Raw genomic sequence first — 25,538 nt, 5'->3', positions numbered from 1 at the left:
CAGAACTAATTTGTCATATTCTCTAGGGTTAATTGGATCTATGTCATTATAATTTCCACCGGTTGGAAATATGCCATTACAAAAACTTGACTTGAAGAAATGCAACCTTTTTAGACCTCTATTCATGTCATTTTATCCAATACCAGCATGTATACTGTCTAATACGTGTAAATATAGATCTATACGAACAGTTTTTTTTCTCATCCCAAGTCAAACAGTTCTATTCCTCTTATTCCCCACGCGCTCCTCATATCCTATTCCCAACAGTGGACTCATATTACTGTTTTTTATTTTCTGCATTTTTTATAGATTTTTCTAAGAATATTGAATTTTGGACCAAATTTGAATTTTTTGAACCTTTATAGCGCCTGGAAAACTCGAACGTACTGCTGAACGTTGTAAATAGGGGTATTATGGTAAACTGTTGTACACGCTGAAATATATGATTTTATGAAAACTTATTGGTCTTAAGTGGACAGAATGGCATTGATAGAGGTATAAAGATGTTAGAGTGTCATTTCTCCAAGTCAAGTTTTTGTAATGTCATATTTTTAACCGGTGAAATAGAGAGTGACATAAATCCAATTAACCCTATTCTCTATGCTAGTTTTGAAGATATGGAAATAGGTTTGTACATATTTCATTAAGAAGTCTAATACAAGTGAACGAATTACAGAATAAGAGATAAGGTTTTGTTAAGACAACCATTTGATCGAGGATTACTTTGTTAAGGTGTTATTTACATGACATAGAATTCAGTGTGGCAATGGGACGGATCCGGACGGACGGACCACATACACACGTAACACATCCATCTCCATCTCTCCGCCTATTATCAGTTACTTTCGTGATACAAAATGGTATCCATGTTCATGTCCACCGGGTATCCGTGGATACCCATGGAGTAATAAAAAATGTCTTAAAAAAGAACAATATACAATAACTTACAACCAAAACATCACCATATACACAATGCAGCAGCAAAAGCAAATTATATAGTAATATACAACAAGGATGCAGCAAGGGTGAGAGGAGTTAGGGAAAGGAGGGGTGGTGGCTGGTGAGGGAGTTAGGGTTTAGGGTTGAATGGGGGATACCTATTTATATGAGTCATATGCTTGAATCGATGGACCCATATGTTAGTAGTTTTTTATTTTCCTAAATAACCACATATTCATGGATATCAATGGATCAACTTAGCTATCCGTGCACACTCCGCTAGTTGGTGGATATCCATCCGCGGATATCCATGGAGCGAAATACCCACGCTCCATGAGAGAAAAATCCATGAATATCTGCTTTCAAAGTATCCATTGTCATCTTGACATTGAATTGGTATCGTGAGTTTATTACCAAAAGTAGTCCCGTATTAATATACTTTTTTGGGTTAATTTTTTTTCGTAATGAAACCTAATTTTCTATACCTAAACAGATACTCCCTCCTACCTGATTTCTCTACACTGTGGTGAGTCAGTGTCACCCCTCTTTTTCACACTCTAGCCCATGCCGCAACGCATGCACTGATGCACCCCGAGTGGCATAGCTGGCCAGTTGGCTTTCACGGTTTCACCGTAGTCGAAAACTTCTTCCCATTCAGTTTTCTCTTTTTCCTTAAAAAAAATGTCTTTCCATCCAATTTCTTCTCTTTATTCCATGTCTTTATTGCTTCCATAACGCACATGACATACGGTTGCAGTCGACCAGCCTTGGAACTGCAATAATGTTATAAGCCCGAACCCCCACCAGGTAATTACTGGTGAGTGTTTGTCTCCCTCCTGAAAAGTTTCAATGGGCTCGGCCTCAATGTAATATGTTGTATGTTAGTAACCCTGCTACACAGTAGTTTGTGTTTCGCCATCTTGCCACGACTTCTTGGATTTGCTCATCTCTACCTTTCTTTTAGAACATGTCAAATGCAAGGTGCTTAGGGAGGTGCTTGCACAAAATAAACCGGCTTTTATCTAAACAATGGTGCTTGTGTTCTATAAGACATGTGCTTAATTAGACACCTCTAGTATAGAAATAAGCATTGGTGCTTGAGAATAAACCGGTTTAATTTTGTAGCACTACCTTAATCACCTTGCATTGAAGATGCTCTTACCGTTTCTAATTGCAGGTTCATTGCTTGCTCTTTTCTGTTAGCTTCGGCCTCACAACTATTGCAATCAGTATAACCGGAAATAAAGACTGCTTTATTACTTCATTATTTATAATTTAAAATAGCATCTTTTATTTCGTTTATGTTTGATAATTGTATTTGTTGAAAATAATTATTTATGATCAATTAGGATTAATAATTAGTTAATTAATAGTTAATTAGGCAGTTAGTGTTGTAACTGTTCGTGTCCCAATTTTGGGAAAATTGGGACGCGAATGCCCAAAACTTGGGACACCAATGCATGCATTGGTGTCCCTTCCCCTTGTATAAATATAATCATCAATCAATGGAACAGAACACAGATTTCATTCTAACACATTATCAGCCACGTTTTGTTCTACAATCAAGGTGAGGAACATGGCAATCCACAATCTGCCCATCTTTTTCCTTGCCATTCTCGAGTTCTTGGGCCACCGGGGAAGCAACCGTCGGGGTACTTACCGTCGTCGGTGGGCCCCGTGTCGCCGGACTCATGCGGGTGGCCGCCGCCCATGCCTGGGCTGCACTGCACTGTCGACCTCCGCGCCGCCGGCCTCCGGACCGTCGGCCCTCGCGCCGCCGACCTTCCCGGAATACACTCCTTCCATGGAGTGGCTGATGGCCGGACCGGCGCCGCCCATGCTTGGAGACGAGGATGACTTCGTGCTCGCCCTTGCACCGCCTCCACCGCCGCTGTACTGCCCCATCCACGGGCATGGATCGTGCCTGACACGGGACGGCACGGCGCTGCCGTCTCCATCTTCGACCCTACCGTCGACTCCACCGGGCCTCGACATCAACGTGAAGACGACCGGCAGCGGCAACCACAAGGCGGACCGAGATGAAGAGGAGGGGCTCGACGACGTCCACCCAGAGGCACGGAGGCTCCTCTGCAAATATGCGGCCGCCATGGCCGCTCACCGCTAGGGGGCGGGCGCAGGCGAGTGGAACCTGGCCACCCTCGGCCTCTCCTCCTCTGTCGAGGGGGGCCCCTCCTCCATCTAGGCGTGTGGCGAGGGAGGCGGCAGGGCAGCACCAAAGGCGGTGGCGGCGGACTTAGAGGCGGCGGCGGCAAGATTGCTGGCGGCGGCGGCGGGATGGGGGCTAACCCTAACTGCCCCCCCCCCCCCCGCCACCCCTTTTAACCGCCCACGCCTCAGCCCCAAATGGGCCGGCCGAAGGGCCGCCAAGGCCTAGGCCCACCCCCCGCCCGAAGCCCCTGTGCGCACCCCTCCCTCCACTTATATTTATTTAGATTTCAGTGGGTTTTAGGATATATTCCTATTAAAAGACATATTCCTATGTAAATGTCAATGTAAATATTGTCGTTTTCAATGTGTTTGTATGATATACATCCACTATTACATGTGATATTTACACCTTGCAATTGAGATATTTATTTCTTGCATATTTGAGAGTTTTGCTTCAACGATTAAGTCCCAAAATGGCATTAAAAATGCCCAAATTAGACTTGATTCAAGAAAAATCTCCATTTAGTGATAAGAAAAATTATCACCATGTGACTACCTCAATTTAATATATGAGAATCACAAGGTACTATAGACTTTCAATAACGGTAAAATGCTAAATGGCGTTGAATGTTCCGTGTGAACATACACCTTATTGAAAGCAGCGAACTTTTCGCGTAGTGCTGAGAGGTCTACATTGTGTCGAATACACACAATGATTACCTTCAACGTGCTCTTCCAATATTAAATTAAAAAATAACACAAGGTGCTACGGTCTTTCAATAACGGGAAAATGCTAAATGGCGTTGAATGTTCCGTGGGAACATACACCTTATTGAAAGCAGCGAATTTTTCGCATAGAGCTGAGAGATCTACACCAATAATTGGTGATTATCTTCAAAGTGTTATTTGAGGTTTACACTATATGAATTTAACATCGATTAAATCTCATGCATTTTCTTGCAATTTAATTACAACAATGACCACAATATTTTGACTTTACCTACTACTAATTGACAAAATACATGGTTTTTTCAATCCCATGTAGGAAAAAATGACCGGGAAAGAATTTGATGAACTCGCCCTCGACGGTCGAAACTATCCAACTTGGGCAATGGACGTAAAAGTGAGCCTTGCGTCATGCAGTCTTTCAGCGACCATACAACCTCCTCAAGAGGGACAACCGCCCATCGCAGATTTGTACAAATATAATGCCTTATATACTATAAGAAACCACATCCATGCTGATCTCAAATTAGAGTATCTCATGGAAGAAGAACCATATACACTATGGCTTGCCCTTCAAACTAGATATGAACAACAGAAGGCCGTGATTTTGCCAGAAGCCACACATGAATGGACTCAACTACGCCTACAAGATTTTAAATCCATTGGAGAGTTCAATCATGTCGTTCATAAAATATGTTCAAAGTTGTAATTTTGCGAGAAGGAACCGTCTGAAGCGGAAAAGATGAAAAGACCTTATCCACTATGCTTCCGGCCGATGGGATCCTCCAGCAACAGTATCGTGCACGCCAAATTACTAGATATTCTGATCTTATCCATGTTTTACTTCAAACCGAAAAACATGATGAACTTCTAATGAGGAACCATCATCAGCGTCCTGTAGGCGCTGCACCTTTGCCTGAAATACATGCTAATTTTCAGAAAAACAACAAGTTCAATGGATCGACTAATCGACCAAATAACTTCAAAGCCAAGCAAAAGGGCAACAAGAAAAACAAGCCACGTGTACAGAAAAAGGGGAAAGGCACTTTCAAACCACAATACGACAAATCTAAAGTTTGTCAGAAATGTGGGTGCTACAAGCATATTACAAAGAAATGCCGTACCCCTCGTCATTTGGTAGATCTGTACCTCCAATCCGTAGGACACAAGCGACCTGTTCATCAAGGACCAAGATTTGAATCACACTTCAATTTCGAATCCGACAATTCTAAGGAAGCCGGTTGTTCGCATGATATCAAGTAGTGACCGTTGTCATCTATATTGTAATATTACATTATTGTATCAGCACTTTGGTACCTACATATTTGACATATGTATTGTAAATTACGATATTGTATTATCAATTTAATACATAAATAAATTTGTATGTATTCTATATATCTATTAAGAATGATATTAAAATTCTTCCTTTTTCATATATAGTTTTCTACGGGAGTCAATCCAAAATGGACGAAGAACTTTGCCTTGTGGACAACGCCACCATAAAAACTATACTTAGGGAAACAAAATATTTTCAAACCCTTACTAAAACGCAAGGGAATATTTTGACAATCGCTGGACACGATACATTAATTGTTGGCTCTGGACGTGCCATCATCACACTTCCTATGGGTACACAAATAATAATCGAGGACGCTTTATTATATCCCGATTCAACTCGTATCCTAATAAGTTATAGGGATATCCGTCAAAATGGGATTCATATTGAAACCCACGATGACAACAATGTGGAATTTCTCCTATTTACAAAAAGTAACGGATATGGCAAACAAATTCTTGAAAAAATTCTTTCTTTATCGTCCGGATTGTACTATACATACATAAAACCTGTAGCCCATGTTGCGTATAAAATAATTTTTCAGAATGTCAATACATTCCAGACTTGGCATGATCGCCTTGGTCACCCCGGCATCGGGATGATACGGAAAATTATTAATAATTATGTTGGTCATTGTTGCAGTAAAATAAAACCCTTATATGGGCCGGGCCGTAAATCTTACGTGGCGACGACTAAGTCAACATTTCCCAAGAATGAGTCAAAACGCCCACGTGGCGCTGTCAATCCTACGTGGCAAAGGAAGACAAGTCAACAAGTCAAGCCTCTCATGCCATGGTCAAAGGGTCAAATGAAATGAGCTAGAGTAGGGGGCAAGAAATGTGTGAGGAGGGGGGCCCTAGTCCATGGTGGACCATGGACCAAGCCCCACTTTTCTCACATGGTGCACACAAAAGCTATGGACCAAAAGAGCTACTTTTCCCATTTTGCCCCCACTTTTCTCTCTCTCTCAAGAGTAGCCATGGTCTTTTGTCATGGACCCCTTTGCTATAAATACCCCCCATGGGGGCATGTACCATTCACTCTCACTTGAATAAACTCAAGGGGAGAGAGCTAAAGTGCTCCCTCTAAGGTTCGCTCTCGCGCGCCGCTCTCGACTGAAAGTCGATCGGCCTCGAGGAAGCCTTCTAGGGGACTCTAGTTTCGAGGCGCCGAGCTAGCCTTGGTTGGCTCGGGCTCGAAGGAGAAGGGGTTGGGTTAGAGTTCTGAGGGAATCCTAACCTCGATACTTGGAAAGACGCGTTCGGTCCAAGTACGAGGCGGCCCCGACGAACCTCTCGCCAAAAGGTGTCTTGGGAAGATCCGCTCGACCCAAACCCTTGGCTAACAACCCCCTCGAAGCCTTTCCTAACATAGGATTAAGTCGCACCCGCAGGGTCGATCGAACCTATTCAAAAAATATCGACGTGTCAATTTGTCCAAGTGTACGGCAACCTTTGATATAAGGCCGGCATACACGCCCTACTTTTGTACCCATACTTGTGCCATCGAGCATTGGCACTCCTTACTCTAATTGTTGTCGAGAACAACAACAGTCATAATCTTAATAAAGCAAAATTCCCAAAATCTCAGGATTTTGTATGCACAGCATGTGCACAAGGGAAGCTCATTTTAAGATCTTCTTATCTTAAAATACAAGCAGAACCACTCCAGTTCCTCGAACGAATTCAAGGAGATATTTGTGGTCATATCCAACCATTATCTGGACCATTTAGGTATTTCATGGTATTAATCGACGCATCTACAAGATGGTCTAATGTGTGTCTACTTTCCACACGTAACCATGCATTCGCGAAGATAATAAGCCATGTAATTAAACTAAAAGCTCATTATCCAGAACATTGAATTAAAACAATTCGAATGGATAATGCCGCTAAATTCTCCTCACACGCCTTCAATGATTATTGCATGGCATTAGGAATCGAAGTTCAGCACTCAGTCCCATATGTCCACACAAAATGTTTTGGCTGAATCTTTTATTAAGAGAATTAAATTTATTGCAAGACCTTTATTACAGACTTGTAATTTACCAACAACTTGTTGGGGTCATGCGGTTATACATGCCGCTGATTTAATTCAATTGCGATCAACTGCATATCATACTACTTCTTCCCTTCAATTACTACATGGAAATCCACCAAGAATTTCCCATCTGCAAAAATTCGGTTGCGCTACATACGTACCGATCTCACCACCACAACGTACATCAATGGGACCACATAAAAAATTGGGGATCTATGTAGGGGTACAAATCACCGTCAATTATCAAGTACCTAAAACCTCTCACAGGGGATTTATTATCTGCCCGGTACGCTGATTGTATTTTTAATGAGGATCATTTCCCTGCATTAGGGTGAGAATTAAAGTACCAAAAACAAGAATGCCAGGAAATCAATTGGAATGTCCAAGACATTTCCGCCTCAGATCCACGTACTCAAGAAACTCAACAACAGGTTCAGAAAATTATAAATTTGCAACATCAAACAATCTACCAGACGCATTTGTTGATTACAAAGGTGTAACTAAATCCTATAATCCTGCACAGAACGTACACGAAAGAGTGGAGGTACCTATAAAAACTACTCAACCTCCGGCACCTACCGTTCAAAGGAAGAGGGGGAGAGGTACGACAACTAAAAAGGATCTAGCTTTAAGCAAGCAACAAAAGGAACAAACGAAGGAGCCGCGACAAAGAAAACAGAAGAATAAACCTTCTGAACCTCCTTAAACAAAACAAATGTGAGTCAACATTTGATTGACCGAGATCAATTGGGTAATATACACCCAGTGGATAAACAACATCCACAACCTAGCTCAATAGTGCACTCAATTACTGATGCTGGGACATCGGAAAACCTGAACTTAACCGCAAAGGGAAATCGCGAACAGTCACCAAAGGTAAACAGAATTTCCACAAACTACTTTGACACTGGAGAAATATACAATAGAAAGACTACGTTTGTCGACACTTATTTCTCAACTAAGATTGCAAACAACCTTCAAAATGATCATGATCCAAAGACCATAGCTGAGTGTGAAAAACGCTCGGACTGGCCTAAATGGAAGGATGCAATAAAAGCAGAAATAGCCTCGCTCAATAAAAGGAAGGTATTTACAGAAGTAATACCTACACCTCCAAATGCTTTCCCAATGGGATTCAAATGGGTTTTTGTCCAGAAAAGGAACGAAAACAATGAGGTGGTGAGATACAAAGCGAGACTAGTAGCACAAGGGTTCACGCAGAGACCCGGCATTGATTTCAATGAAACATATTCTCCAGTTATGAGTGGAATTACTTTCCGATATTTAATCTCATCGTCTGTTACAATTCGTCTATCTATGCAGTTGATGGACATCGTGACTGCATATCTTTATGGGTCATTAGATTCGGATATTTACATGAAGGTTCCTGATGGAATCCAGATTCCGAATACTAACGCAAGATGCAACATGTACCGTGTAAAGTTGAATAAATCTTTATACGGTTTAAAACAGTCGGGTAGAATGTGGTACAACCGACTAAGTGAGTTTCTCATTAAAAGGGGTTACTCTAACAATGATGACTACCCATGTGTATTCATCAAGAAATCCAAAACAGGATTTTGCATTATCTCTGTATATGTTGATGATTTAAACGTTATTGGCAACAAACAGGATATAGATGAAGCTCGTAATCATCTAATGACAGAATTTGAAATGAAAGATTTGGGTAAAACAAAGTTCTGCTTAAGTTTACAACTTGAGCACCTTCCTTCGGGAATATTGGTTCACCAAGCTACATATATCCAGAAAATCTTGGAGAAATTTAACATGGACAAGTCCTATCCATGCAAAACACCTATGCAGTTCGATCTCTAGACATAGAGAAAGATCCATTCAAACCAAAAGGTGATGGAGAGAAAATTTTGGGATCTGAATTCCCATATCTTAGTGGCATTGAAGCATTAATGTACTTAGCAAATTGCACCCGGGCGGATATTGCATTTGCAGTAAATTACTAAATAGACACAGCGCAGCTCCAACAAAATGCCATTGGGTAGGAGTCAAGCAAATTTTTCGCTACCTACAAGGCACTAAAGATCTAGGTATATATTTCTAAAAGGAAAGCCAAGACTCAGAATTAATCGGATACACTGATGCTGACTATTTATCTGATCCCCACAATTCCAGATCCCAGACCGGTTTCGTGTTCCTACACGGTGGGACAGCCATATCGTGGAAGTCTTCTAAACAGACTCTAGTGGCTACATCCACAAATCATTCGGAAATAATAGCCTTGTACGAAGCATCTCGTGAAAGTGTATGGCTACGCAGAGTGATTAACCACATACAACAATCGTGTGGTATTGGTTCGATTGAATCACCAACAATTAACTATGAGGATAATTCTGCTTGTGTTACTCAGATGCAATCAGGTTATATCAAAAGCAATATAACTAAACATATTGCACCTAAACTATTCTATCCTCATGAATTAGAACAAAATGGGGAGATAAATATCTTGCAAACCAAATCATGTATTAACCTTGCAGATTTGTTCACTAAGTCCTTACCCAACTCCACATTTCAGAAATGTGTATATGGGATTGGTATGCGATGACTTAAAACTTTTCAAGCATCAGGAGGAGTATTCACCTGAATTTAACCTGTTCATAACATCATATTGCACTCTTTTCCTATTGTGAGTTTTACTCGCTAGTTTCTCATAAAACGATTTTAATGAGACAATAATAACATAAGATTATATGTCATATTTTTCAATTTTTCCCACCGGGTTTTTTTAAGATAATATACAAGACATATTTATTATTCACATAATTCGACATGAATTATCAAGAGACAGTATTCAAAATATGTTATACCATTTTCTCCTTATTTTTTCATTGGGTTTTTAAAAGGAGTTTTCATAACATATCGATATTATTATTATTTTCTCAATATTTTTTCCATAGGGTTTTTGAAGAAAATTACAAGATTACAAGATTCCATGAGGATTCAAGAATATACAAATCAACGGAGCAAATTGATCAGGAGGGAGCGTTGAGAATAATTATTTATGATCAATTAGGATTAATTATTAGTTAATTAGGCAGTTAGTATTGTAACTGTTCCTGTCCCAATTTTGGAAAAATTGGGACGCGATTGCCCAAAACTTGGGACACCAATACTATAAATATAATCATCAATCAATGGAGCAGAACACAGATTTCATTCTAACAGTATTCTGTATGTTGCCAATTAATTTGCTGGCGATGAGGCAAGCTGACTTGGCACTTTTGAACTTATATCCCTAATGATGAAAGAGAAATTAGTTCGCCACCATAACCTGCGTTGAAAAGCTACTGCGTTGCAATTCCAGGAACCAAAATTATCCATACAGGTAACTATAGGCATAGCACTTGTGTAAAACACACACTATAGGCTTAGCACCTGTACAGTTGACTCACGGGCTCACCGCGGTAACACGCCAACCAAAGTTTGTACGCATTGCACTAGGATACACAGCTCAAATAGCCCATGGTACAATTCTGGCTATACTCAGTTACAGCGCTAAAGCATAAAGCATGACAAGAAAGAAAAACATATATCCAAGAGGCCGGACAGAAGCTTGTGTACATATATGCTTGTGTACATATGACATATGTCTATTATGGACATAGACATGAACATATAACAGGGCTGAAGCTGACACTAGCAAAATAGAGCTGACCTTATGAGCAGCTGAGCGCAAAACAAAACAAGTCACCATTCGAACAACGTCTCACACAGGGACGCCCAAAAGGGTAGATCAGGAACTAACCCAGGAAGAGCTCCTAGCCATCACCGTGGCTTATGGCGCACCTCGATCATGTCAGCATCCTCGAGGTCAAGGTCCTGGGGTGTGCTAGTGGGGTTTATTTTGTCACCATCAAACACAAAAGTCAGATCAGAAGGGCTGACTTGGACCTTCTTAGCATACACCTTGAAAAGCTTGTCGAACTTCTCATCCTGTAGTGGTTAGAAATCAATATTCAGGCATTACCAAATTAGTTTACATTCCCGTTCACTCGTTCAGCAAGTGAAATGGACAGCAAATGTCAACATCCAAGCTTATACGCATTGAAGAAATGTAGATTTCAGCAGGTAAACCTCCACGATGAAATAAAAATGGGAAGGTACATTTGACATTTACTGTGTCAAACTGAATCTAAACCAGTCATAAACTGAAACACGGCAAATTATTGCAAGTATCTGTCAGAGAATTCGAACCCTCAAACAGATGAGTACGTATTGTTATTGTGAATTGCTAATAGTAACAGCACCATGAAATAGGCAATACCTTGGATATACGGAATTGCTGCCTCCCATCTTTGTCCTCAATCATTATGAGTATCTTTTCTCTCGCTTTCTTTACTTCTGTTTCAGTTGCCTCGTCTAGAACTATATGTTCAGATTGTTTCTTGGCCTCAAGGCCTTTCTTAACAGCTTCTGCAACCTTTTGAAATGTATCTTCAGCAAGTTTTTCTATCTCTTGTTTATTTAATCTGAAGATGACATGCAGAATTTGAAACGTCATAAGTCAATACCATCTTTAGAAACTACCAACCGGTAAAATAAATAAGCAAAGCAGTGACGCCAAATTCATACTTGGCCGACATGACAGCAAGAGCAAGAGACACGGTAAATACATGAGTTTGATTTCAATTTACAGATGTGTCAGGACGTCTGCAAAGCAAGCTGATACCATAAACAATAGGTCACACCAAATTTCCTTAAAGACTTGACCGCAGCCACTTCTAGGTTGCTTTCTCAGTGCAAAAGTCATCAAATTCAATATGGTTACTACTCTATACAAAAAGAAAGGGTGCCAATGAAGCCATAACAATGTATTCCAAAAACTGCAAGCATTGACAGTGGTCATTCTAGGATGAAAATTGAGGGTGGGCTCAAAGAACCAAGTATTAAGCTATAAAAATCAGCACTGATACCCTTTGTACTAGAAAATGCTACTCCCTCCGTTTGGGTTTGGCTCACGCAGAATTTTGTTCCAAACTTTGACCAAAAATGGTAATATGAGATTATTGCGGCACAAAAGATATATTGTTGGATTCGTATTGAAAAACTCTTTCTAATGGTATAACTTTTATATACATATACTAAATATAATTTAAATAATTATTGGTCAAAGTGTGGCACAAACTTCAATAGGAGCCTTATAAACCCAAACGGATGGACTACCTAGAACTGGCGTACATGTGAACCACAAGTTACAAAATTATGCAAAATCACAGTTTGAGAATGTAAAAATATATGCTTGTATATTTGCATAAAAATATATTTTTTATTTTGTAAAAACAAAATGTATTCTGCACAAGTGACATAATTTTGCATTCTCGCAGATTGTTCTGTGACTCAATTTGTATTTTCTAAACAGTGCATAAACAATCATATTCTACGACAGAAAAAATTAAACAATCATATAATGTTTAACAAAAAATTACAAGGATAAGTTTCTACCTAATCTTTATGCACAAGAATTTGACACACAAACGTATAATTGGACAGAAAATAATCTTTATTTTAGCATTAGAAAGAAATAATTAGCGCTAAGCTTATGATATACTCTGTCTGTCCTCAGCCACAAGAATATCACCCACAGTGGGCTTTCACCCTGCACCACAAAGCCCCAAGCTGCTAGTTAGGCCATACCCAAGGCCCCGGCAGGTGGCCTGTGTGGCATAACCCTTCAGTATTCGGTCGGTCGTCTTCTTCCTACCCACAACTGAAAGCTCTGGATCTTACTAAACACGTCTGAAGCTGTCAGGCACATACTGTCAACGATTTTTGGACTAAAATAGAGGCTAGGCTAGAGCCTATTGAAGCCTAGCAGGTAGAATCTTTCATTGATAGTGTGCCCATTAGGATGACTATGACATAACGTGCCCACTAGGATGATAAGTACTCTCGCAAGATATCTATGCATCCATTACAGTCTAGTGAAGCTGAACTAAGATAGTAAGGTCATAAGGATACCAGAGGCAAGCAAAAGGTTGAGGGCATGATTGCACAATCAATAGTAAAAGGTTCAGTGGAATACAAATCACATTCTAGGAGACGCTAGGCGGACGACAGGATGGTGCATAGCACTTAGTTGTCAACTAGACGGGCCAGGTGACCAGTGGCCACCTTCTAGCATAGTTAGATACAAATAAGTCATCTTGCCTACGAATGTTTTTCTACAGACCACTTGCAGGCTCAGAATGGCAATACCTAGTTTGTGCCGAAACCAATGACTAAGATGATGGTGAAAAAGCTACAAAGTATAGTAGTTCACCTTCCAACACACTATCATCTAGACAAGACATGTAACCAATACCATACGCGAAATTAATGGAACATTTCATAAAGAAAAGAATGGACTGTTCAGAGATGCAGTGATGGGCAGAAGATCTCATAAAATGCTAATGTATGTGTGACATCTAATCACATGGTTGTGCGTTCATTATTTCTGGGATCAGAGAAATTCTACGGGAAGGACAAATTCGCTGGATAATTAAATGTAAAGCACACACGATACACCCCGCTGTTGGCAGCGCACACTACAACATTAGTTACGGACCTACCCGACAAATTGCACCTCCAATGAGCGGTGTAGTAACAATCTTGGTGCCTGGCACCATGGTGTCATTTTTTATGCAAGAGCCAACTGAATTTGCCTCTAGCAGACAAATCCACACCCAAGGGCCAAGGTACTAAAAATGCTCATCACATCATTTAACCCATATCAACTAATATCTCCACACTAATATCACACTAATAGCACTTACAAGCATACTCAACAATAGCTAACCTTGAAAAATGGCACAAATTACCGATGAAAATAAAAAATATACCTTTCCTCATGTAGTGTTTTATCCTTCCGTATGTCAGCCCTGACGACAGGCTTCGTCGGAGGCGGAGGCAGCCAATCCTCCTCATCCAAATTCACCACTGTAGCCTTCTTCGTGGTGGTGGCGTCCTTCTCATCGCCCTTATCACCGTCATAGAAAATACACAGATCAGCATAAACACGTTTAATGTTTGCACCCAAAACCTCAACTATCAAAATGAACTGACTCGGTCGTACTCACGACAGCGTCGGCGTCGGCAGCAGCTTCGGCCACCTTGGGGCGCTTGTTGCAGTGGACGAAGATGTCCGACTTCTCAAGGTCAGAGTCTGCACAACGAAACCGAGAAAACCTTAAGCAACTTTCGACTGAAACCCCTATCCCATCGCGAAGCGTACCGTCGAAGCAGAAGTCGATTGTGGGCTGCACGCGGGAGTAGTCGAAGAGCGGCTCAAGCTCCTCGCTGTCCGCCGCCGCCGCCGCCGGCGGCACCTCCTCCCCATCCAACTACAATAACCCCACCATCTATTTAAAAACCAGCACAAACACGAACCTGAATCCTATCGAAATGAGCGAACGAATCGACGGATTCGTCGCCGTATGCGAGGGGGTTCAGAGGTTTAGGGATCGGAGGGGACGCTTACCGTCGGCATCGGACCGCGATTTGGGGATTCCTGTGCTTGATTTGAGGATTTCGTTCAGACTCGCTTGATTTGGGTTCTGGAGGGAGGCGAGGGAAGTGGCGCGGGGGTCGTGCTACGAGTTTCGGGCGCGGATTTGAATCCAGGGACGGACTTCTACACAAGGTTCTTTCGGTATGCGCCTCTTCGACAAAGGATCTTTTGGAATGAACCTTACTTACTTGGGAACCCTAACCACATATCTGTCTCCCTCGCTTCTGAACTTAAAAACTGTTTGGCGCACCACGAAAAATATAATGAGGATCCCTCGTTACTCTCAGTCTCACTGACATTCTGGACCGCCTATCATATTTATTTTTATCATAATCATAATCATTTAAAAATTGCATGTTTAATCACCACTGACGATTTATTTATGTGCATTTATCACCTGCTGCAATGAACCGCTGTGGTGTGTCACGTTTGTCAGCATGTTGACATCTGGGGTGACGCTACCTTGACACCAACGTCTCCTTGCCCGCCATGGATGCATTCCACGTGCATTATCTCTAACTAGTGCCAATAGTATCCTTAAGAAACTTGTTGCCCAGCTCCTCACACCCAATTGCAACCACCAAAAACACAAATGCTCGCCACCGTGAGGTTACCTATATGACGAGTGCCAGTGCAGTGCATGAGGACCGACAATGAAGTGAATATCTATGGGGCTCGCCACAGGAGGCAAGGAGGTGTTTGAAACCGATCGGCATGATCGACTAGAGCGGGTGAATAGGCGACTATGAAATTTTAATTTATTTTCTCAATTTAATGGGATACAAGATACAATCACGACGGGTTCACTAAATATTATATTTGGTGGAAAATCCTATTATGACGCAATTGCCGAAGCACATATTCGCAATTAATATAAGTAATATAATCTTGCAATAAATAAAGGTAGCGGAAACAATACCACACAATGAAGACCAAGATTTATCCATAGTTCCATTCTTTGCGTGTGTACATCTCTGTTTGGAGTGACACAAAGGGAGGGATGGGTGGGGGGGGGGGGGGGGGGGCGCACCACACACAACCAGATTGGAGACTCCGTGCTCTAATCCTTGCACCAAACCACAAAGAATGGCCTCAAGGAGACGTCTTCTGTCTAGGGTTCCTAAAAACTCAAGAGAAATGAATTCCACAAAGGAAACTAGGCAAATCAACTTTTTTTGCTCGGTAAACCCTACATTTTGTCTACTCCTCCAAGTCCAATCCTCAAAAGACGAGCTAAAAGGAAGCACCAGGGAGGAAGATCAAGAGATTTGAAATTCTTGTGTTCTTGAGGTGAGACAGGGGTTCAAAGAGATAGTCCCAAGGAAGTAACATCTCTTGCTAGGGTGTCCCTAGTTTACATTAAAGTTCGATGACTTAAAGCAATGAAAACCAAAAGTAATACGATCATCTCTTTTGCGGAGAGAATCCAGCCTGTAATTTGCTTCATAAAGAAAATGACTTAACCAATGAAAACTTTCACTCAGTGCAAACTCGCAGACTATCATTGAGTTTTGGTGGCGAGTGGGATTTTCACCTTTGATCTTAGCCATGAGATTTTTTATCAATGATCTACTTGAATAATTTGCAAAGTTGCACTGGATGAATGTTTTCACCGGATACATCCCCCAATGGATCCATGAGAAACATTGCTATACTTTGTTCTGTCCAAGACGTATAGATTTTTCAGAACAGAGACAAGTGGTTGCATGACCTGACTCGCAAACTCGATTCCGGGCACTCAAACTCTCAGTTTGTGTTCTCTCCCAGCCAACTCTTCTTTTTTCCTCTGGAAAACATCTTGTATTTTCCATCGGCCACTGTTGAATTTCAGATACAACCACCAGCCTACAGCTGCAGCGTACAACTAACCACATCACAACAATCCGCACGACACAGCAGAGGATCCGAGCAGCAAACCTAGCTAGCCGCCCAAATTTGTGACGGGTCCTCTGAACCAGTGCCTGGCGCTGACGACCCACGACGTCAGGACGAGGATGAAGAGCCCGCCGACGGCGACGGGGGTGTAGTTGAGCGTGTCCTTGGTGACCGGGTAGGTCACCGGCAGCGAGAAGAGCACCGTGATTGTGACCACCCAGAGCACGGCCACCCAGCCCACGGCCACGCCGTAGCGCCCCAGGTTGAATGGGCCTGGCACGAAGTACTTTCGGGCCAGCGTCACCCGGAAGAAGATGGGCAGCGCGTAGGCGATGTACAGCCCGATCGTCGCGATCGACACCATTGCCTGGAACGCCACCAGGCTTCCCAGCGACTGCACATACATAATTTCCAAAAGTTCATCACCAGAGCCAGTGAAGAAATGAATGTGTTTTGAGTGTGAAAATGCGTGAATCGGTGGGTTATTATAGTTACCGGCAGCGCCATGCAGAGGGAGATGAAGGCCGAGAGCCAGACGGCGTTGATGGGGACCTCGTGCTTGTTCACCTTGTGCCACACCGACGACAGCGGCATCGCCCCGTCTCTCGAGAACGCATACGCCATCCTGACCCAATACAGAACCGAAAACAAGCACACGAGTGAGTGACCCACCGATGCAGATAAACAGAAGACACACGGTTACATTCCAACGGGGAGCAAAGGTGAGTGACCCACTGATGCAGATAAAAGACACACGTACATTTCCAACGTGAAGACAGCAAACTGGGATGGGAGGCGTCACCTGGAGTTGCTTGTGACGGAGCTCATGCCGCAGAAGTATATGGCGACGGCGACGATCCCCAGGCAGACGATCCCGCCGACGCCGCTGCCGTACCGGCTTTTGAAGGCGAGGTAGAACACCTCGGCGATGGCGTACCCTCCGGCCTCATTGTCGGGGCTCAGCAGGTAGGGAATGTCCTTCACCGCGAACGTTATGCCGAGTATGTATCCCCAGCCCACCACGATCGATATCCCGATCGCGCTGATGATCCCGATCGGCCCGTTCCTGTCCGCGTTCTTCGTCTCCTCGGTCTCCACCAGGGAATCAAATTGTTAGCCATAATTGGTGTTACCTGAATCTCTATTTTTACTACTCCTACTGTATTTATCTTTTCCTCACTTACCATATGAGCGGATGCGTCGTATCCGGTGAGCGTGTACTGGCTCATCAGGAGGCCCAGGACAAAGATGTACAGGTTGCTCTGTATTCCAGCGCTGTTGTCAGTGTTGAAATGCGTGAAGACAAACTTGGCGCTTGCCCTCTCGGTAGCAACAGTCGGCACGGCAATCATCAGGACGAAGACACCTGCAGCAGAGAACAGATTCCACACCACACAGGCAGACGTCATCGCTTATTATCAGCCGTCCATTAATAAAGCGGATATATGCGATGTGTTTGTGCCAACCGTTGTGCTTCAGGGGGATTTGTACGAATTAAGCGTGTAGGCGACAGAGTGGAGTAGTTACCTAGCATGTTCCAGGCGGCAGCGAACTGGCCGAAGAAGGAGAGCCACGAAATGGGGAGGCTGTTGATGGCGGCGTGGCTGAGCAGGATGGCGGCGTGGAAGGCGATGACGACGTACTTGGACGCCAGGTACCCGCCGCCGTTGTTGCCGCCGGTGCTCAGAAGGATGATCACCTGGATCAGCTGCGCCAGCGAGAAGTCCACGCTCGTCGTCACCGCCCACTGCAATTCACATGCACAATCAGCACACGCCCAGCGGCTTAGCACCAACCGAGATGACAGGTTCAGAGATATTCATGAGCACGCCAGGTTCAGAAAAAAAGGTTACCTGTCCAACGATGTTAAACCTGCATGCAGCGGAGATAAACAACAAAACAGGATTAGAGGCTGATTAAATTTGGAATGGGAAACGAGTACATGAGCACGATGGAAATTTGTCAGCTTGTCGCTGATGTTAACGGAGTATCTAGGGAAAATGGTCTTCTGTCATCATTGTGTGTATGTGCAGGGGAGTGTTTTATTGCAACAAGGACGTCCTTGAAACCATGACAAGTTGACAGAAAGAACAGAGTAGGACCATGCTGATATAGTAGCACATTTCCGATGACATGTCGCCCATCAAAAGTAGATTTTATGTGTAGCTGGGGTGTGGATTTTGGTGCCCACAGGACAGTGATCTACCTACAAATGGTCAAACTACGCATGTTGACTGACTGGAGCACATGGATACAGCACAAAGATTCCCTTTCTGGATTAACATGCCGACGTCGTTAAATAACGACATCACAGCAGTGCAGACTAGAGTAGTACTACTCTGAAAGATTAGCAAATCCTAACAACTATTCCGTCTTCCCTGCGCCACTTGATGAAAGCAAGATTGTTTTGTTTTATTTTTCATCTAGGTGACAGTGTATCATTTCTGTTTCAACTTTCACCTCAGTAACGGTGTTCAGAATTAATGGTACTCCTTCCGGACAAAAAGGAGGAAACGAGGAAAACAAACAAGCAGATGCCAAGAGTTCGCACACGCCAATTTGATGACACACCAGACAAAGAAAAATCCAGCAAAGAAGGAAAAAGAAAGCGGTTCGTTCACACACATGATTCCTCCTCTGTTCTCAGCAAAGAAGTGTTCATCAAAGTCCAACAAGAAAGGGAAAACTCCTCCTAATCCCAGCCCAACAAACACACACACATGATTCCTCCTCTGTTCTCAGACGGTCCCGACCAGGCAATTAACAAGAGAATGAGAAACCCAAGCCATTCATTCAAAGAACACAGACGAGGATCACGTACCATCCGGTGATCCATGAGGCGAAGGGCGCCCATCGGTTGCCGGAGAGGCGGGCGCTCCAGTAGTAGAGGCCGCCGGAGGTGGGGAAGGAGGAGCAGATCTCGGCCATGGAGAGCCCCACCGTCATGGTGAAGGCGCCGGCGACGAACCAGCCGAAGGTCATGGTGACCGGGCCGCCGAAGTTGAGGCCCGTGTTGTAGAGCGTCGTGACCCCCGTCAGCACCGAGATGATGGTGAAGGAGAAGGCGAAGTTGGCCAGCACTCTACACACGCAAGGAACCAATCCAATCCATCGCCGGATGAATCAACCGAGTCAAAGATGGATCGACGAAACCAAGAATAAGAAGGAAGAACACGGCGACCGGCGGCCGGGGTTAATTGGGTGGCGTCACGTACGAGAGGTCCCGCTTGAGCTCCTGCTTGTATCCGAGCTCGCGGAGGCGGGCCTGGCCGGTGTCGTCGGAAGTGCCGACATCTACGGCGGTGGCGCCGCTGCTCGCCGGGGACTTGCTCCAGGTCATGGCGCTCGTTGGATGGGACCGTGGTGCCGCCGTTGCGTTGTGGGAGGAGGGGGGGGGGGGGGGGGTGGCGGGGGTGAAGGGACGGGACTCGGGAGACACTTGAACAGAAGAGTATACTAGTAGTACTGGTCACATTGTCCTTCTTCTACTTGAAGAGGGAGAGAATTGCGGGGGTGCAGTCAACTCAGAAAGTGCGGTGGGGTCCGGCAAAATTGGGGTAACCAGATGTGAGATTCGTTACTACTCTGGCGGCAGAATCTGCCAACTAGGATGAGTGTGGATCTTGGGGAGCATGTATGAGGGGAGTGATTATTTCCGAAAAAACATGAAAAGCCCTCTTATCCTATCTATATTGGATTCCTCGGCTTGTATTGTTGATGTTTTTGCCAAGAGTTTTCGCTTCATCTCGCCTTTGTACGCGAAGGTGGGCATGCGCCATCATCGTGACCGCGCCAACTGTGCGCAACATGCATGTGCTCTTTTATTATATATTACTGTCTTCGATTTTAAATTGTTGTCGAAATATTTCATGTATCTAGATATTTAAAAAAAATACATCTATATTTAAACAAATTTGAGACAAAAATTTAGCATAGGAGGGAGTACTGTATGCTCCATCATGTGAGAAGCGGGCGTGCAGCATGTGCTTCAGATTTGAGATACGATATCCTTTGTAAGTCCACTTGTTCGTGTTAAGAAATGAAAAAAAAAAAGGAGATTTGCACGTCTCTTTCCAGCTGGGGAGATCGGGATTCGGTGCGTGCGTGCACGCTTCACACGCACCTGCTACTATTTGGTTTTAGCGCGCCGTCAAATGGGAAACTTTTTCTTTCACACGTGTCTCTTAAAACTCGTGATGTCTACCCCTAACTAATTATGCTTCCTCTCCCAAAAAATAAACATAGGTTCGATATGTTTGAGTGGCCAAGCGCTCACAATGATCAGTTAATATATTCGCCGATTCTCTCCGCTGTGTAGGTAGTTTCGTGGCTTATATGCTGGCACGACAATGTAGTCACGATCCATCGTACTTTTTACAAGGTGATCATTTGGATTCGTACGTATCATGACAGCAAGACGAAACCTATAGATGGTTTCTCGTCGGCACAAGGGATTCGAAGAGAGAAATGTGGCCGTCTGAATTGCTAGGCTGCTGGTTTCGAAGGACAAAAAGGAGAGAAGAGATTCCGGATGAGTACTTTACTCCAAACTACACGAGGCATAAATAAAACTCTGAAGTACAGGACCGCACGTATGCACATTGCCCTGTGCGCCGCATGCGAAACACAGACGCACGTTCTCAAAATTGTTCCGCAGCTATGTGTTTGGATTTGCTAGTTTTCTATGTCACGGACAGGAAGGAGACACGTATAGCTTTCGCAACTCGGGGGACAGGCTAGGAATTGCACGATCAACTGCAAGGGATGGTTACTTACCAACACACAACATAGGGTGGTACAGCAAGCAGTTGGAGAGGCAATGACGTGGGCACCACACAGAAGTGACTGTCCGATGCCCGTCAAATCAACACGGTAGTTGTCTAAAATTCCGGAGTCTAAAATTTCCATGTTTGAAGATTCAGAGGCGTTCTCTCTAAACCAAAACTTGTGTCTAAAAATGAATTCGGTTGTCATGTTTTAACGCCATCCATCAACACTTCAGTAAAAAAGAATAAAGGCATATGTCAGAGTACTTACCAGCCGGTGAGCCAGGAGGCGAAGGGCCCCCAGCGTCGCTCGGCGCAGAGCCTGGCGCTCCAGAAGTAGAGGCCGCCGGAGGTCGGGTAGGCGGAGCAGATCTCGGCCATGGCCAGGCCCACGATGATGGTGAAGGTGCCGGCAATGGGCCAGCCGTACACCATGGTGGCCGGCCCACCGAACTCGAGGCCCGTCCCGAACAGCGTCGTGATCCCCGTCATCACCGACACGATCGAGAAGGTCACCGAGAAGTTGGACAGCAGCCTGCGCCATGCGTACACCTCATTAGCATAGCAGGTTAATTAATTGTCCTGTGAAAATCGCTTTCTTTTGCTGCATCCATGATAATTAAAGGAATCTCGAGTCACGTCGAAATAAAAGAATGAGATGCAATGCAAGAGATCAATAGTTCTACTCCTTGACGTATGTCAAATTGGTGCATTTTAACATATGCCGATTAGGATTAGAGTTTTTTATTACTTGAAAATACTGTTGGGAAGAGTCGTTGTCAGATTTTCTTTTCAAGAGTTGGAGTACATGTCTCTAGGAAGATTTGGGCTGAATTAGTTTGGCACGCCAGGCCTGGCTTGTTTGATTAGGCCCACTGGAATTGGGTGAAATTAGTGCGGGACATTATGTATGGATAATGCATTTCTCATTCTCAAAAAAAAATGCATCCGTCCCTAAGAAAACGTGGATATTGCATTGATCCCCAATATACCTCCGTTTCAAATTAGACGTATATTTTGGTCCTTAAAGCAAGGCGCCAATAAACAATTACTCTATTTGTGGTTTATGTGATACAAAATCAGAATTATAATCATAACTGACTAGTTGAAATACAAATGTAAAGATATAAATTTTATGTCACATAAATTATATTACCTCCGTTTTCAAATATAAGATGTTTTCATAGTATATTCTTCTATGAACTTAGATAAATTTGTAGAACTTTTATTAAACTAGAACATTTTACATTTATGAACGCAGCGTATTAATTATTAATTTATTTGGTAAAACAAAGTCTTGACGAATCCAAATGCTTTATTAATTAGAAAGGAGGGATTACTGCACGCTGTAGCCGTAAGAAAACTGTGCATGCATGTTCGTAAAAGAACAATTGGCGTGCATATGTAAGTTGCAGGATACAGGCGCACGTAATTTTGCCTGACTACCTCACCTAATTAGTTGTACGCTTGTACACAGCCCGAATCAAATTGCATTAAAGCAACTAGGCCCATGTCAGATACTACTATTCAGCCTAGGTAGGTGGAATCCTAAATGTGATGTTAACTTAATTACTCAAAAAAGAAAGAAAGAAAATAAAACTGGCGCACCATTGCACACGTACGGCTTGCATTGGACAAGGGAACACGGCGCCAGCAAGCAATCGATTCAACGTTGACGCAAAGGAAACACGCAACTAGCCACATCAAGCAAAACTAAACTACGGAGTAGACTAATAATCGAACTAGACTGAAAGATCGTCTAAGATCGAGTTTGATCTGCCCAACAACCAAACATTATGAGGATCGATTTCCAGATCAATGGCAGAGGGGGAAGGGGGAGAGCAGACAATGAATGTGCAGTGCGTACGAGAGATTGCGCTTGAGCTGCGGCTCGTAGCCAAGCAGCCTCAGTTTCTTCGTGTCGTAGTCGTCGCCGGCGGAGACCATGGCGGCCTCGTCGTCGCCGGCGAGCCGGCTGTAGCTGATCTGGCCGTCCATGTTTACCCCTCCTCTTCTGCGATCTGGAGGCTAACGGTGGCGGGCAGCTAACTCGTAGTGCTTGATATTTTCGTTGTGTCTGCAAGCCCTGACTGAGCCTCTAGCCAACTACTACTACTAGTCTCAGATCGAGATGCGACGCTGTTGATTCATGGCACGGGCTTAATAGGGGGACGGTCAGTCGAGGCAGGAGGGAGGGCGTCGGGTGGGCCCGGCTTGACCGGCTCACGGGGGATTCCCGTACTGCAGAGTAGTCCTCCGGGCATCATCTCGCTGCACGTGCTCACCTCCGCCGGATGTCAGTACCAAACGATCCTCCTCTTGGAAATAATGCAGATTTGGTCGCTTGCCAAGGAGATCGCGCGTGATTTTTGCAGCGTGCGTGCTCCACGCTTCGTCGCCATGCCCTTATATTTTTTCTGGAAGAGAATCGGCATACAGGATTTTTTAAAGTTCCAAGTAGTAATTACTCAAAAAAAAACAGCAATATAGTTATACATAGACAAGCAGTGCAGCGCAGAGTTTAGATTTCTACGATTCGAAGTTTATAATCACATATTAAGTGGCTTTATATTACATGTATTTAGATGTTTTTAGATGCATTTAAATTTGAACAAATTTGAATCATTTATGGACATAGGGAGTAATAGTATATCATCGGGACAAGCGAGCTTTGCCTAGCTTCTAAAGGAAAAGGAAAGATGCAAAAATAGCGGGACGTACACCCTGTTTGTTTGGACTTCTGTTTCAGCTTTTGGTGATTCTAGCTCTAAAAATCATTTTCCTGTTTACAAATGAAACCGAGAAGAACGTCGGAAGATGCTTTCCTCCAAAAACTGCAGAAATATTGGTATTGAAACTGCAGGGAGGTGCTAAATATTGTAACTGGGGATTTCTGGCCCCGGACACTCTAAAAACAATAGAAATGGTCGATGCGAGCGTACCTGTCGCGCTGTATTGCAGCAATCTTCGGTACAGGTGGTAGTTTGGTTTGGTCTGGTTTCCACCGGAGGCTTAGTGTATTTGTTTGGACAGAATCATGCATATTAAGCTGAATTAAGTTGACTATTACTCTCTCCTCCCAGTAAGCAAAATATATTACTCCCTCCGATTCATATTAATTGTCGAAATATTATATGTATCTAGATGCTTTTATGTATAGATACATCCATATTTGAAAAAATTGGAGACAATTAATATGGATCGGAGGAAATATTTAATTTCTTATACTAGTCTGTTTATATCATCTTATAAAACGTGTATTTTTACGGTACCCCGCTACTCCTTATTGAAAGGAAGGAGTACCATTCAAATCTGACCATCCATGTAAAAGGGTAGTTTAGTCTTTTCATTTTACTCTTGAGGTTATCCATCTAATTTCCAATCAATCGTTAATTGAAAAACTCTTCGTCTCGATCGAACGCATGTTGCCGCTGCCTGCGCACTTGCCCTGGTCTTCTCCATCAAGGGCGTGCTGCGCGCGTCTGCATCCTCCTCCTCGTCCCCTGTGCCGTCGCTGTCTTCCAAATCACGAGCGACTGCGTCATCCTCTCCATAAATCTTTTTGTACGCGCGCGCATCCCCCTCGTATCCCATACTGCAGCCGCTGCCGCATCCCCATTATTTCCATTGTTTGATTGAATTACTACTAGTCGGTGGACCTCCAGCAAGAAATTTGAGATGTAAATTGATAGTTCTTCCATGCATTTAAATTTGTGATTTAATTCTTCTGAACCAGTCTGTGTAATCATGTATCACCGAGTTGTTCCTAATTCTCATCCATCTATGCCGACGCGAGCTCTCCTGGCCTCCGCGCCGGTGGCCGCAAGGGCCTGGGGCCAGGCCACGAAACTCAGATGTTGACTCCTTCCGAGCGATCCGGCAAGGACACGCCATGCCTGCGAAGTAAATCTAGGGTTCCAGACAATTTAAGACGGAATTATATGTTCCTCTCAGATCACCGGACTTATATGTGAACAAAACAAAATTGCCATAGTGTCTCCATATATTGTTATTTAGATGACTTCTTTTTAAGATATTCAGATTACCATTTTACCCCTATACTCATCGTACTCCTCGGTTTTTTTAAGTGCTACTCCCTGTACTTGCATTGGAGTATCGTTCAATAGCATCCGTTGGATCGAGGCAAATGAATGGCTCCTATTTA

General features: G+C 43.5%; 2 protein-coding genes across 4 annotated transcripts; both read right to left on the bottom strand.

The window, feature by feature from the left end:
- Positions 1–10,551: 10,551 nt before the first annotated feature.
- LOC100844273 lies at positions 10,552–14,958 on the bottom strand. 2 transcript variants are annotated; one of them, XM_003569279.4, is made up of 6 exons: positions 14,703–14,958; positions 14,457–14,565; positions 14,302–14,387; positions 14,065–14,201; positions 11,511–11,715; positions 10,552–11,179 (listed from the first exon to the last, which is right to left on the bottom strand). In XM_003569279.4, exons 1-6 carry the CDS (start codon positions 14,709–14,711, stop codon positions 11,012–11,014), a joined length of 714 nt encoding a protein of 237 aa, XP_003569327.1. In that variant the 5' UTR covers positions 14,712–14,958; the 3' UTR covers positions 10,552–11,011. The 2 variants fall into 2 exon arrangements, with proteins under 2 accessions (XP_003569327.1, XP_010232004.1); XM_010233702.3 differs by having other exon boundaries at positions 14,302–14,565.
- Positions 14,959–16,281: 1,323 nt separating this feature from the next.
- Positions 16,282–23,515, bottom strand: LOC100843970 (amino-acid permease BAT1 homolog). Of its 2 annotated transcripts, XM_014899526.2 has the most exons (9): positions 20,012–20,285; positions 19,823–19,965; positions 19,429–19,689; positions 18,461–18,479; positions 18,135–18,354; positions 17,792–17,973; positions 17,410–17,699; positions 17,103–17,232; positions 16,282–17,001 (listed from the first exon to the last, which is right to left on the bottom strand). In XM_014899526.2, exons 2-9 carry the CDS (start codon positions 19,945–19,947, stop codon positions 16,654–16,656), a joined length of 1,575 nt encoding a protein of 524 aa, XP_014755012.1. In that variant the 5' UTR covers positions 19,948–19,965; positions 20,012–20,285; the 3' UTR covers positions 16,282–16,653. The 2 variants fall into 2 exon arrangements, with proteins under 2 accessions (XP_014755012.1, XP_014755011.1); XM_014899525.2 differs by lacking the exons at positions 19,429–19,689; positions 19,823–19,965; positions 20,012–20,285 and adding exons at positions 21,645–21,908; positions 23,241–23,515.
- Positions 23,516–25,538: the final 2,023 nt, after the last annotated feature.

This window comes from Brachypodium distachyon, chromosome 2 (assembly GCF_000005505.3).
Source record: "Brachypodium distachyon strain Bd21 chromosome 2, Brachypodium_distachyon_v3.0, whole genome shotgun sequence".
NCBI classification, from domain to species: domain Eukaryota; kingdom Viridiplantae; phylum Streptophyta; class Magnoliopsida; order Poales; family Poaceae; genus Brachypodium; species Brachypodium distachyon.
This window is presented reverse-complemented; position numbering and strand designations above follow the sequence as displayed.

Bases quoted from the DNA above. Each gene is read 5' to 3' on its own strand.
- LOC100844273 (XM_010233702.3), bottom strand. The intron at 14,202-14,301 runs GTGAGTACGACC...GACGGTGATAAG, and splicing joins CTGCCGACGCCGACGCTGTC to GGCGATGAGAAGGACGCCAC. The intron at 11,180-11,510 runs GTATTGCCTATT...TAACCACTACAG, and splicing joins AGCAATTCCGTATATCCAAG to GATGAGAAGTTCGACAAGCT.
- LOC100843970 (XM_014899525.2), bottom strand. From the start codon at position 23,371: ATGGACGGCCAGATCAGCTACAGCCGGCTCGCCGGCGACGACGAGGCC. The intron at 21,909-23,240 runs GTACGCACTGCA...CGCATGGCGCAG, and splicing joins CAGCTCAAGCGCAATCTCTC to GCTGCTGTCCAACTTCTCGG. The intron at 17,700-17,791 runs GTAAGTGAGGAA...TCCCTGGTGGAG, and splicing joins ACGACGCATCCGCTCATATG to ACCGAGGAGACGAAGAACGC.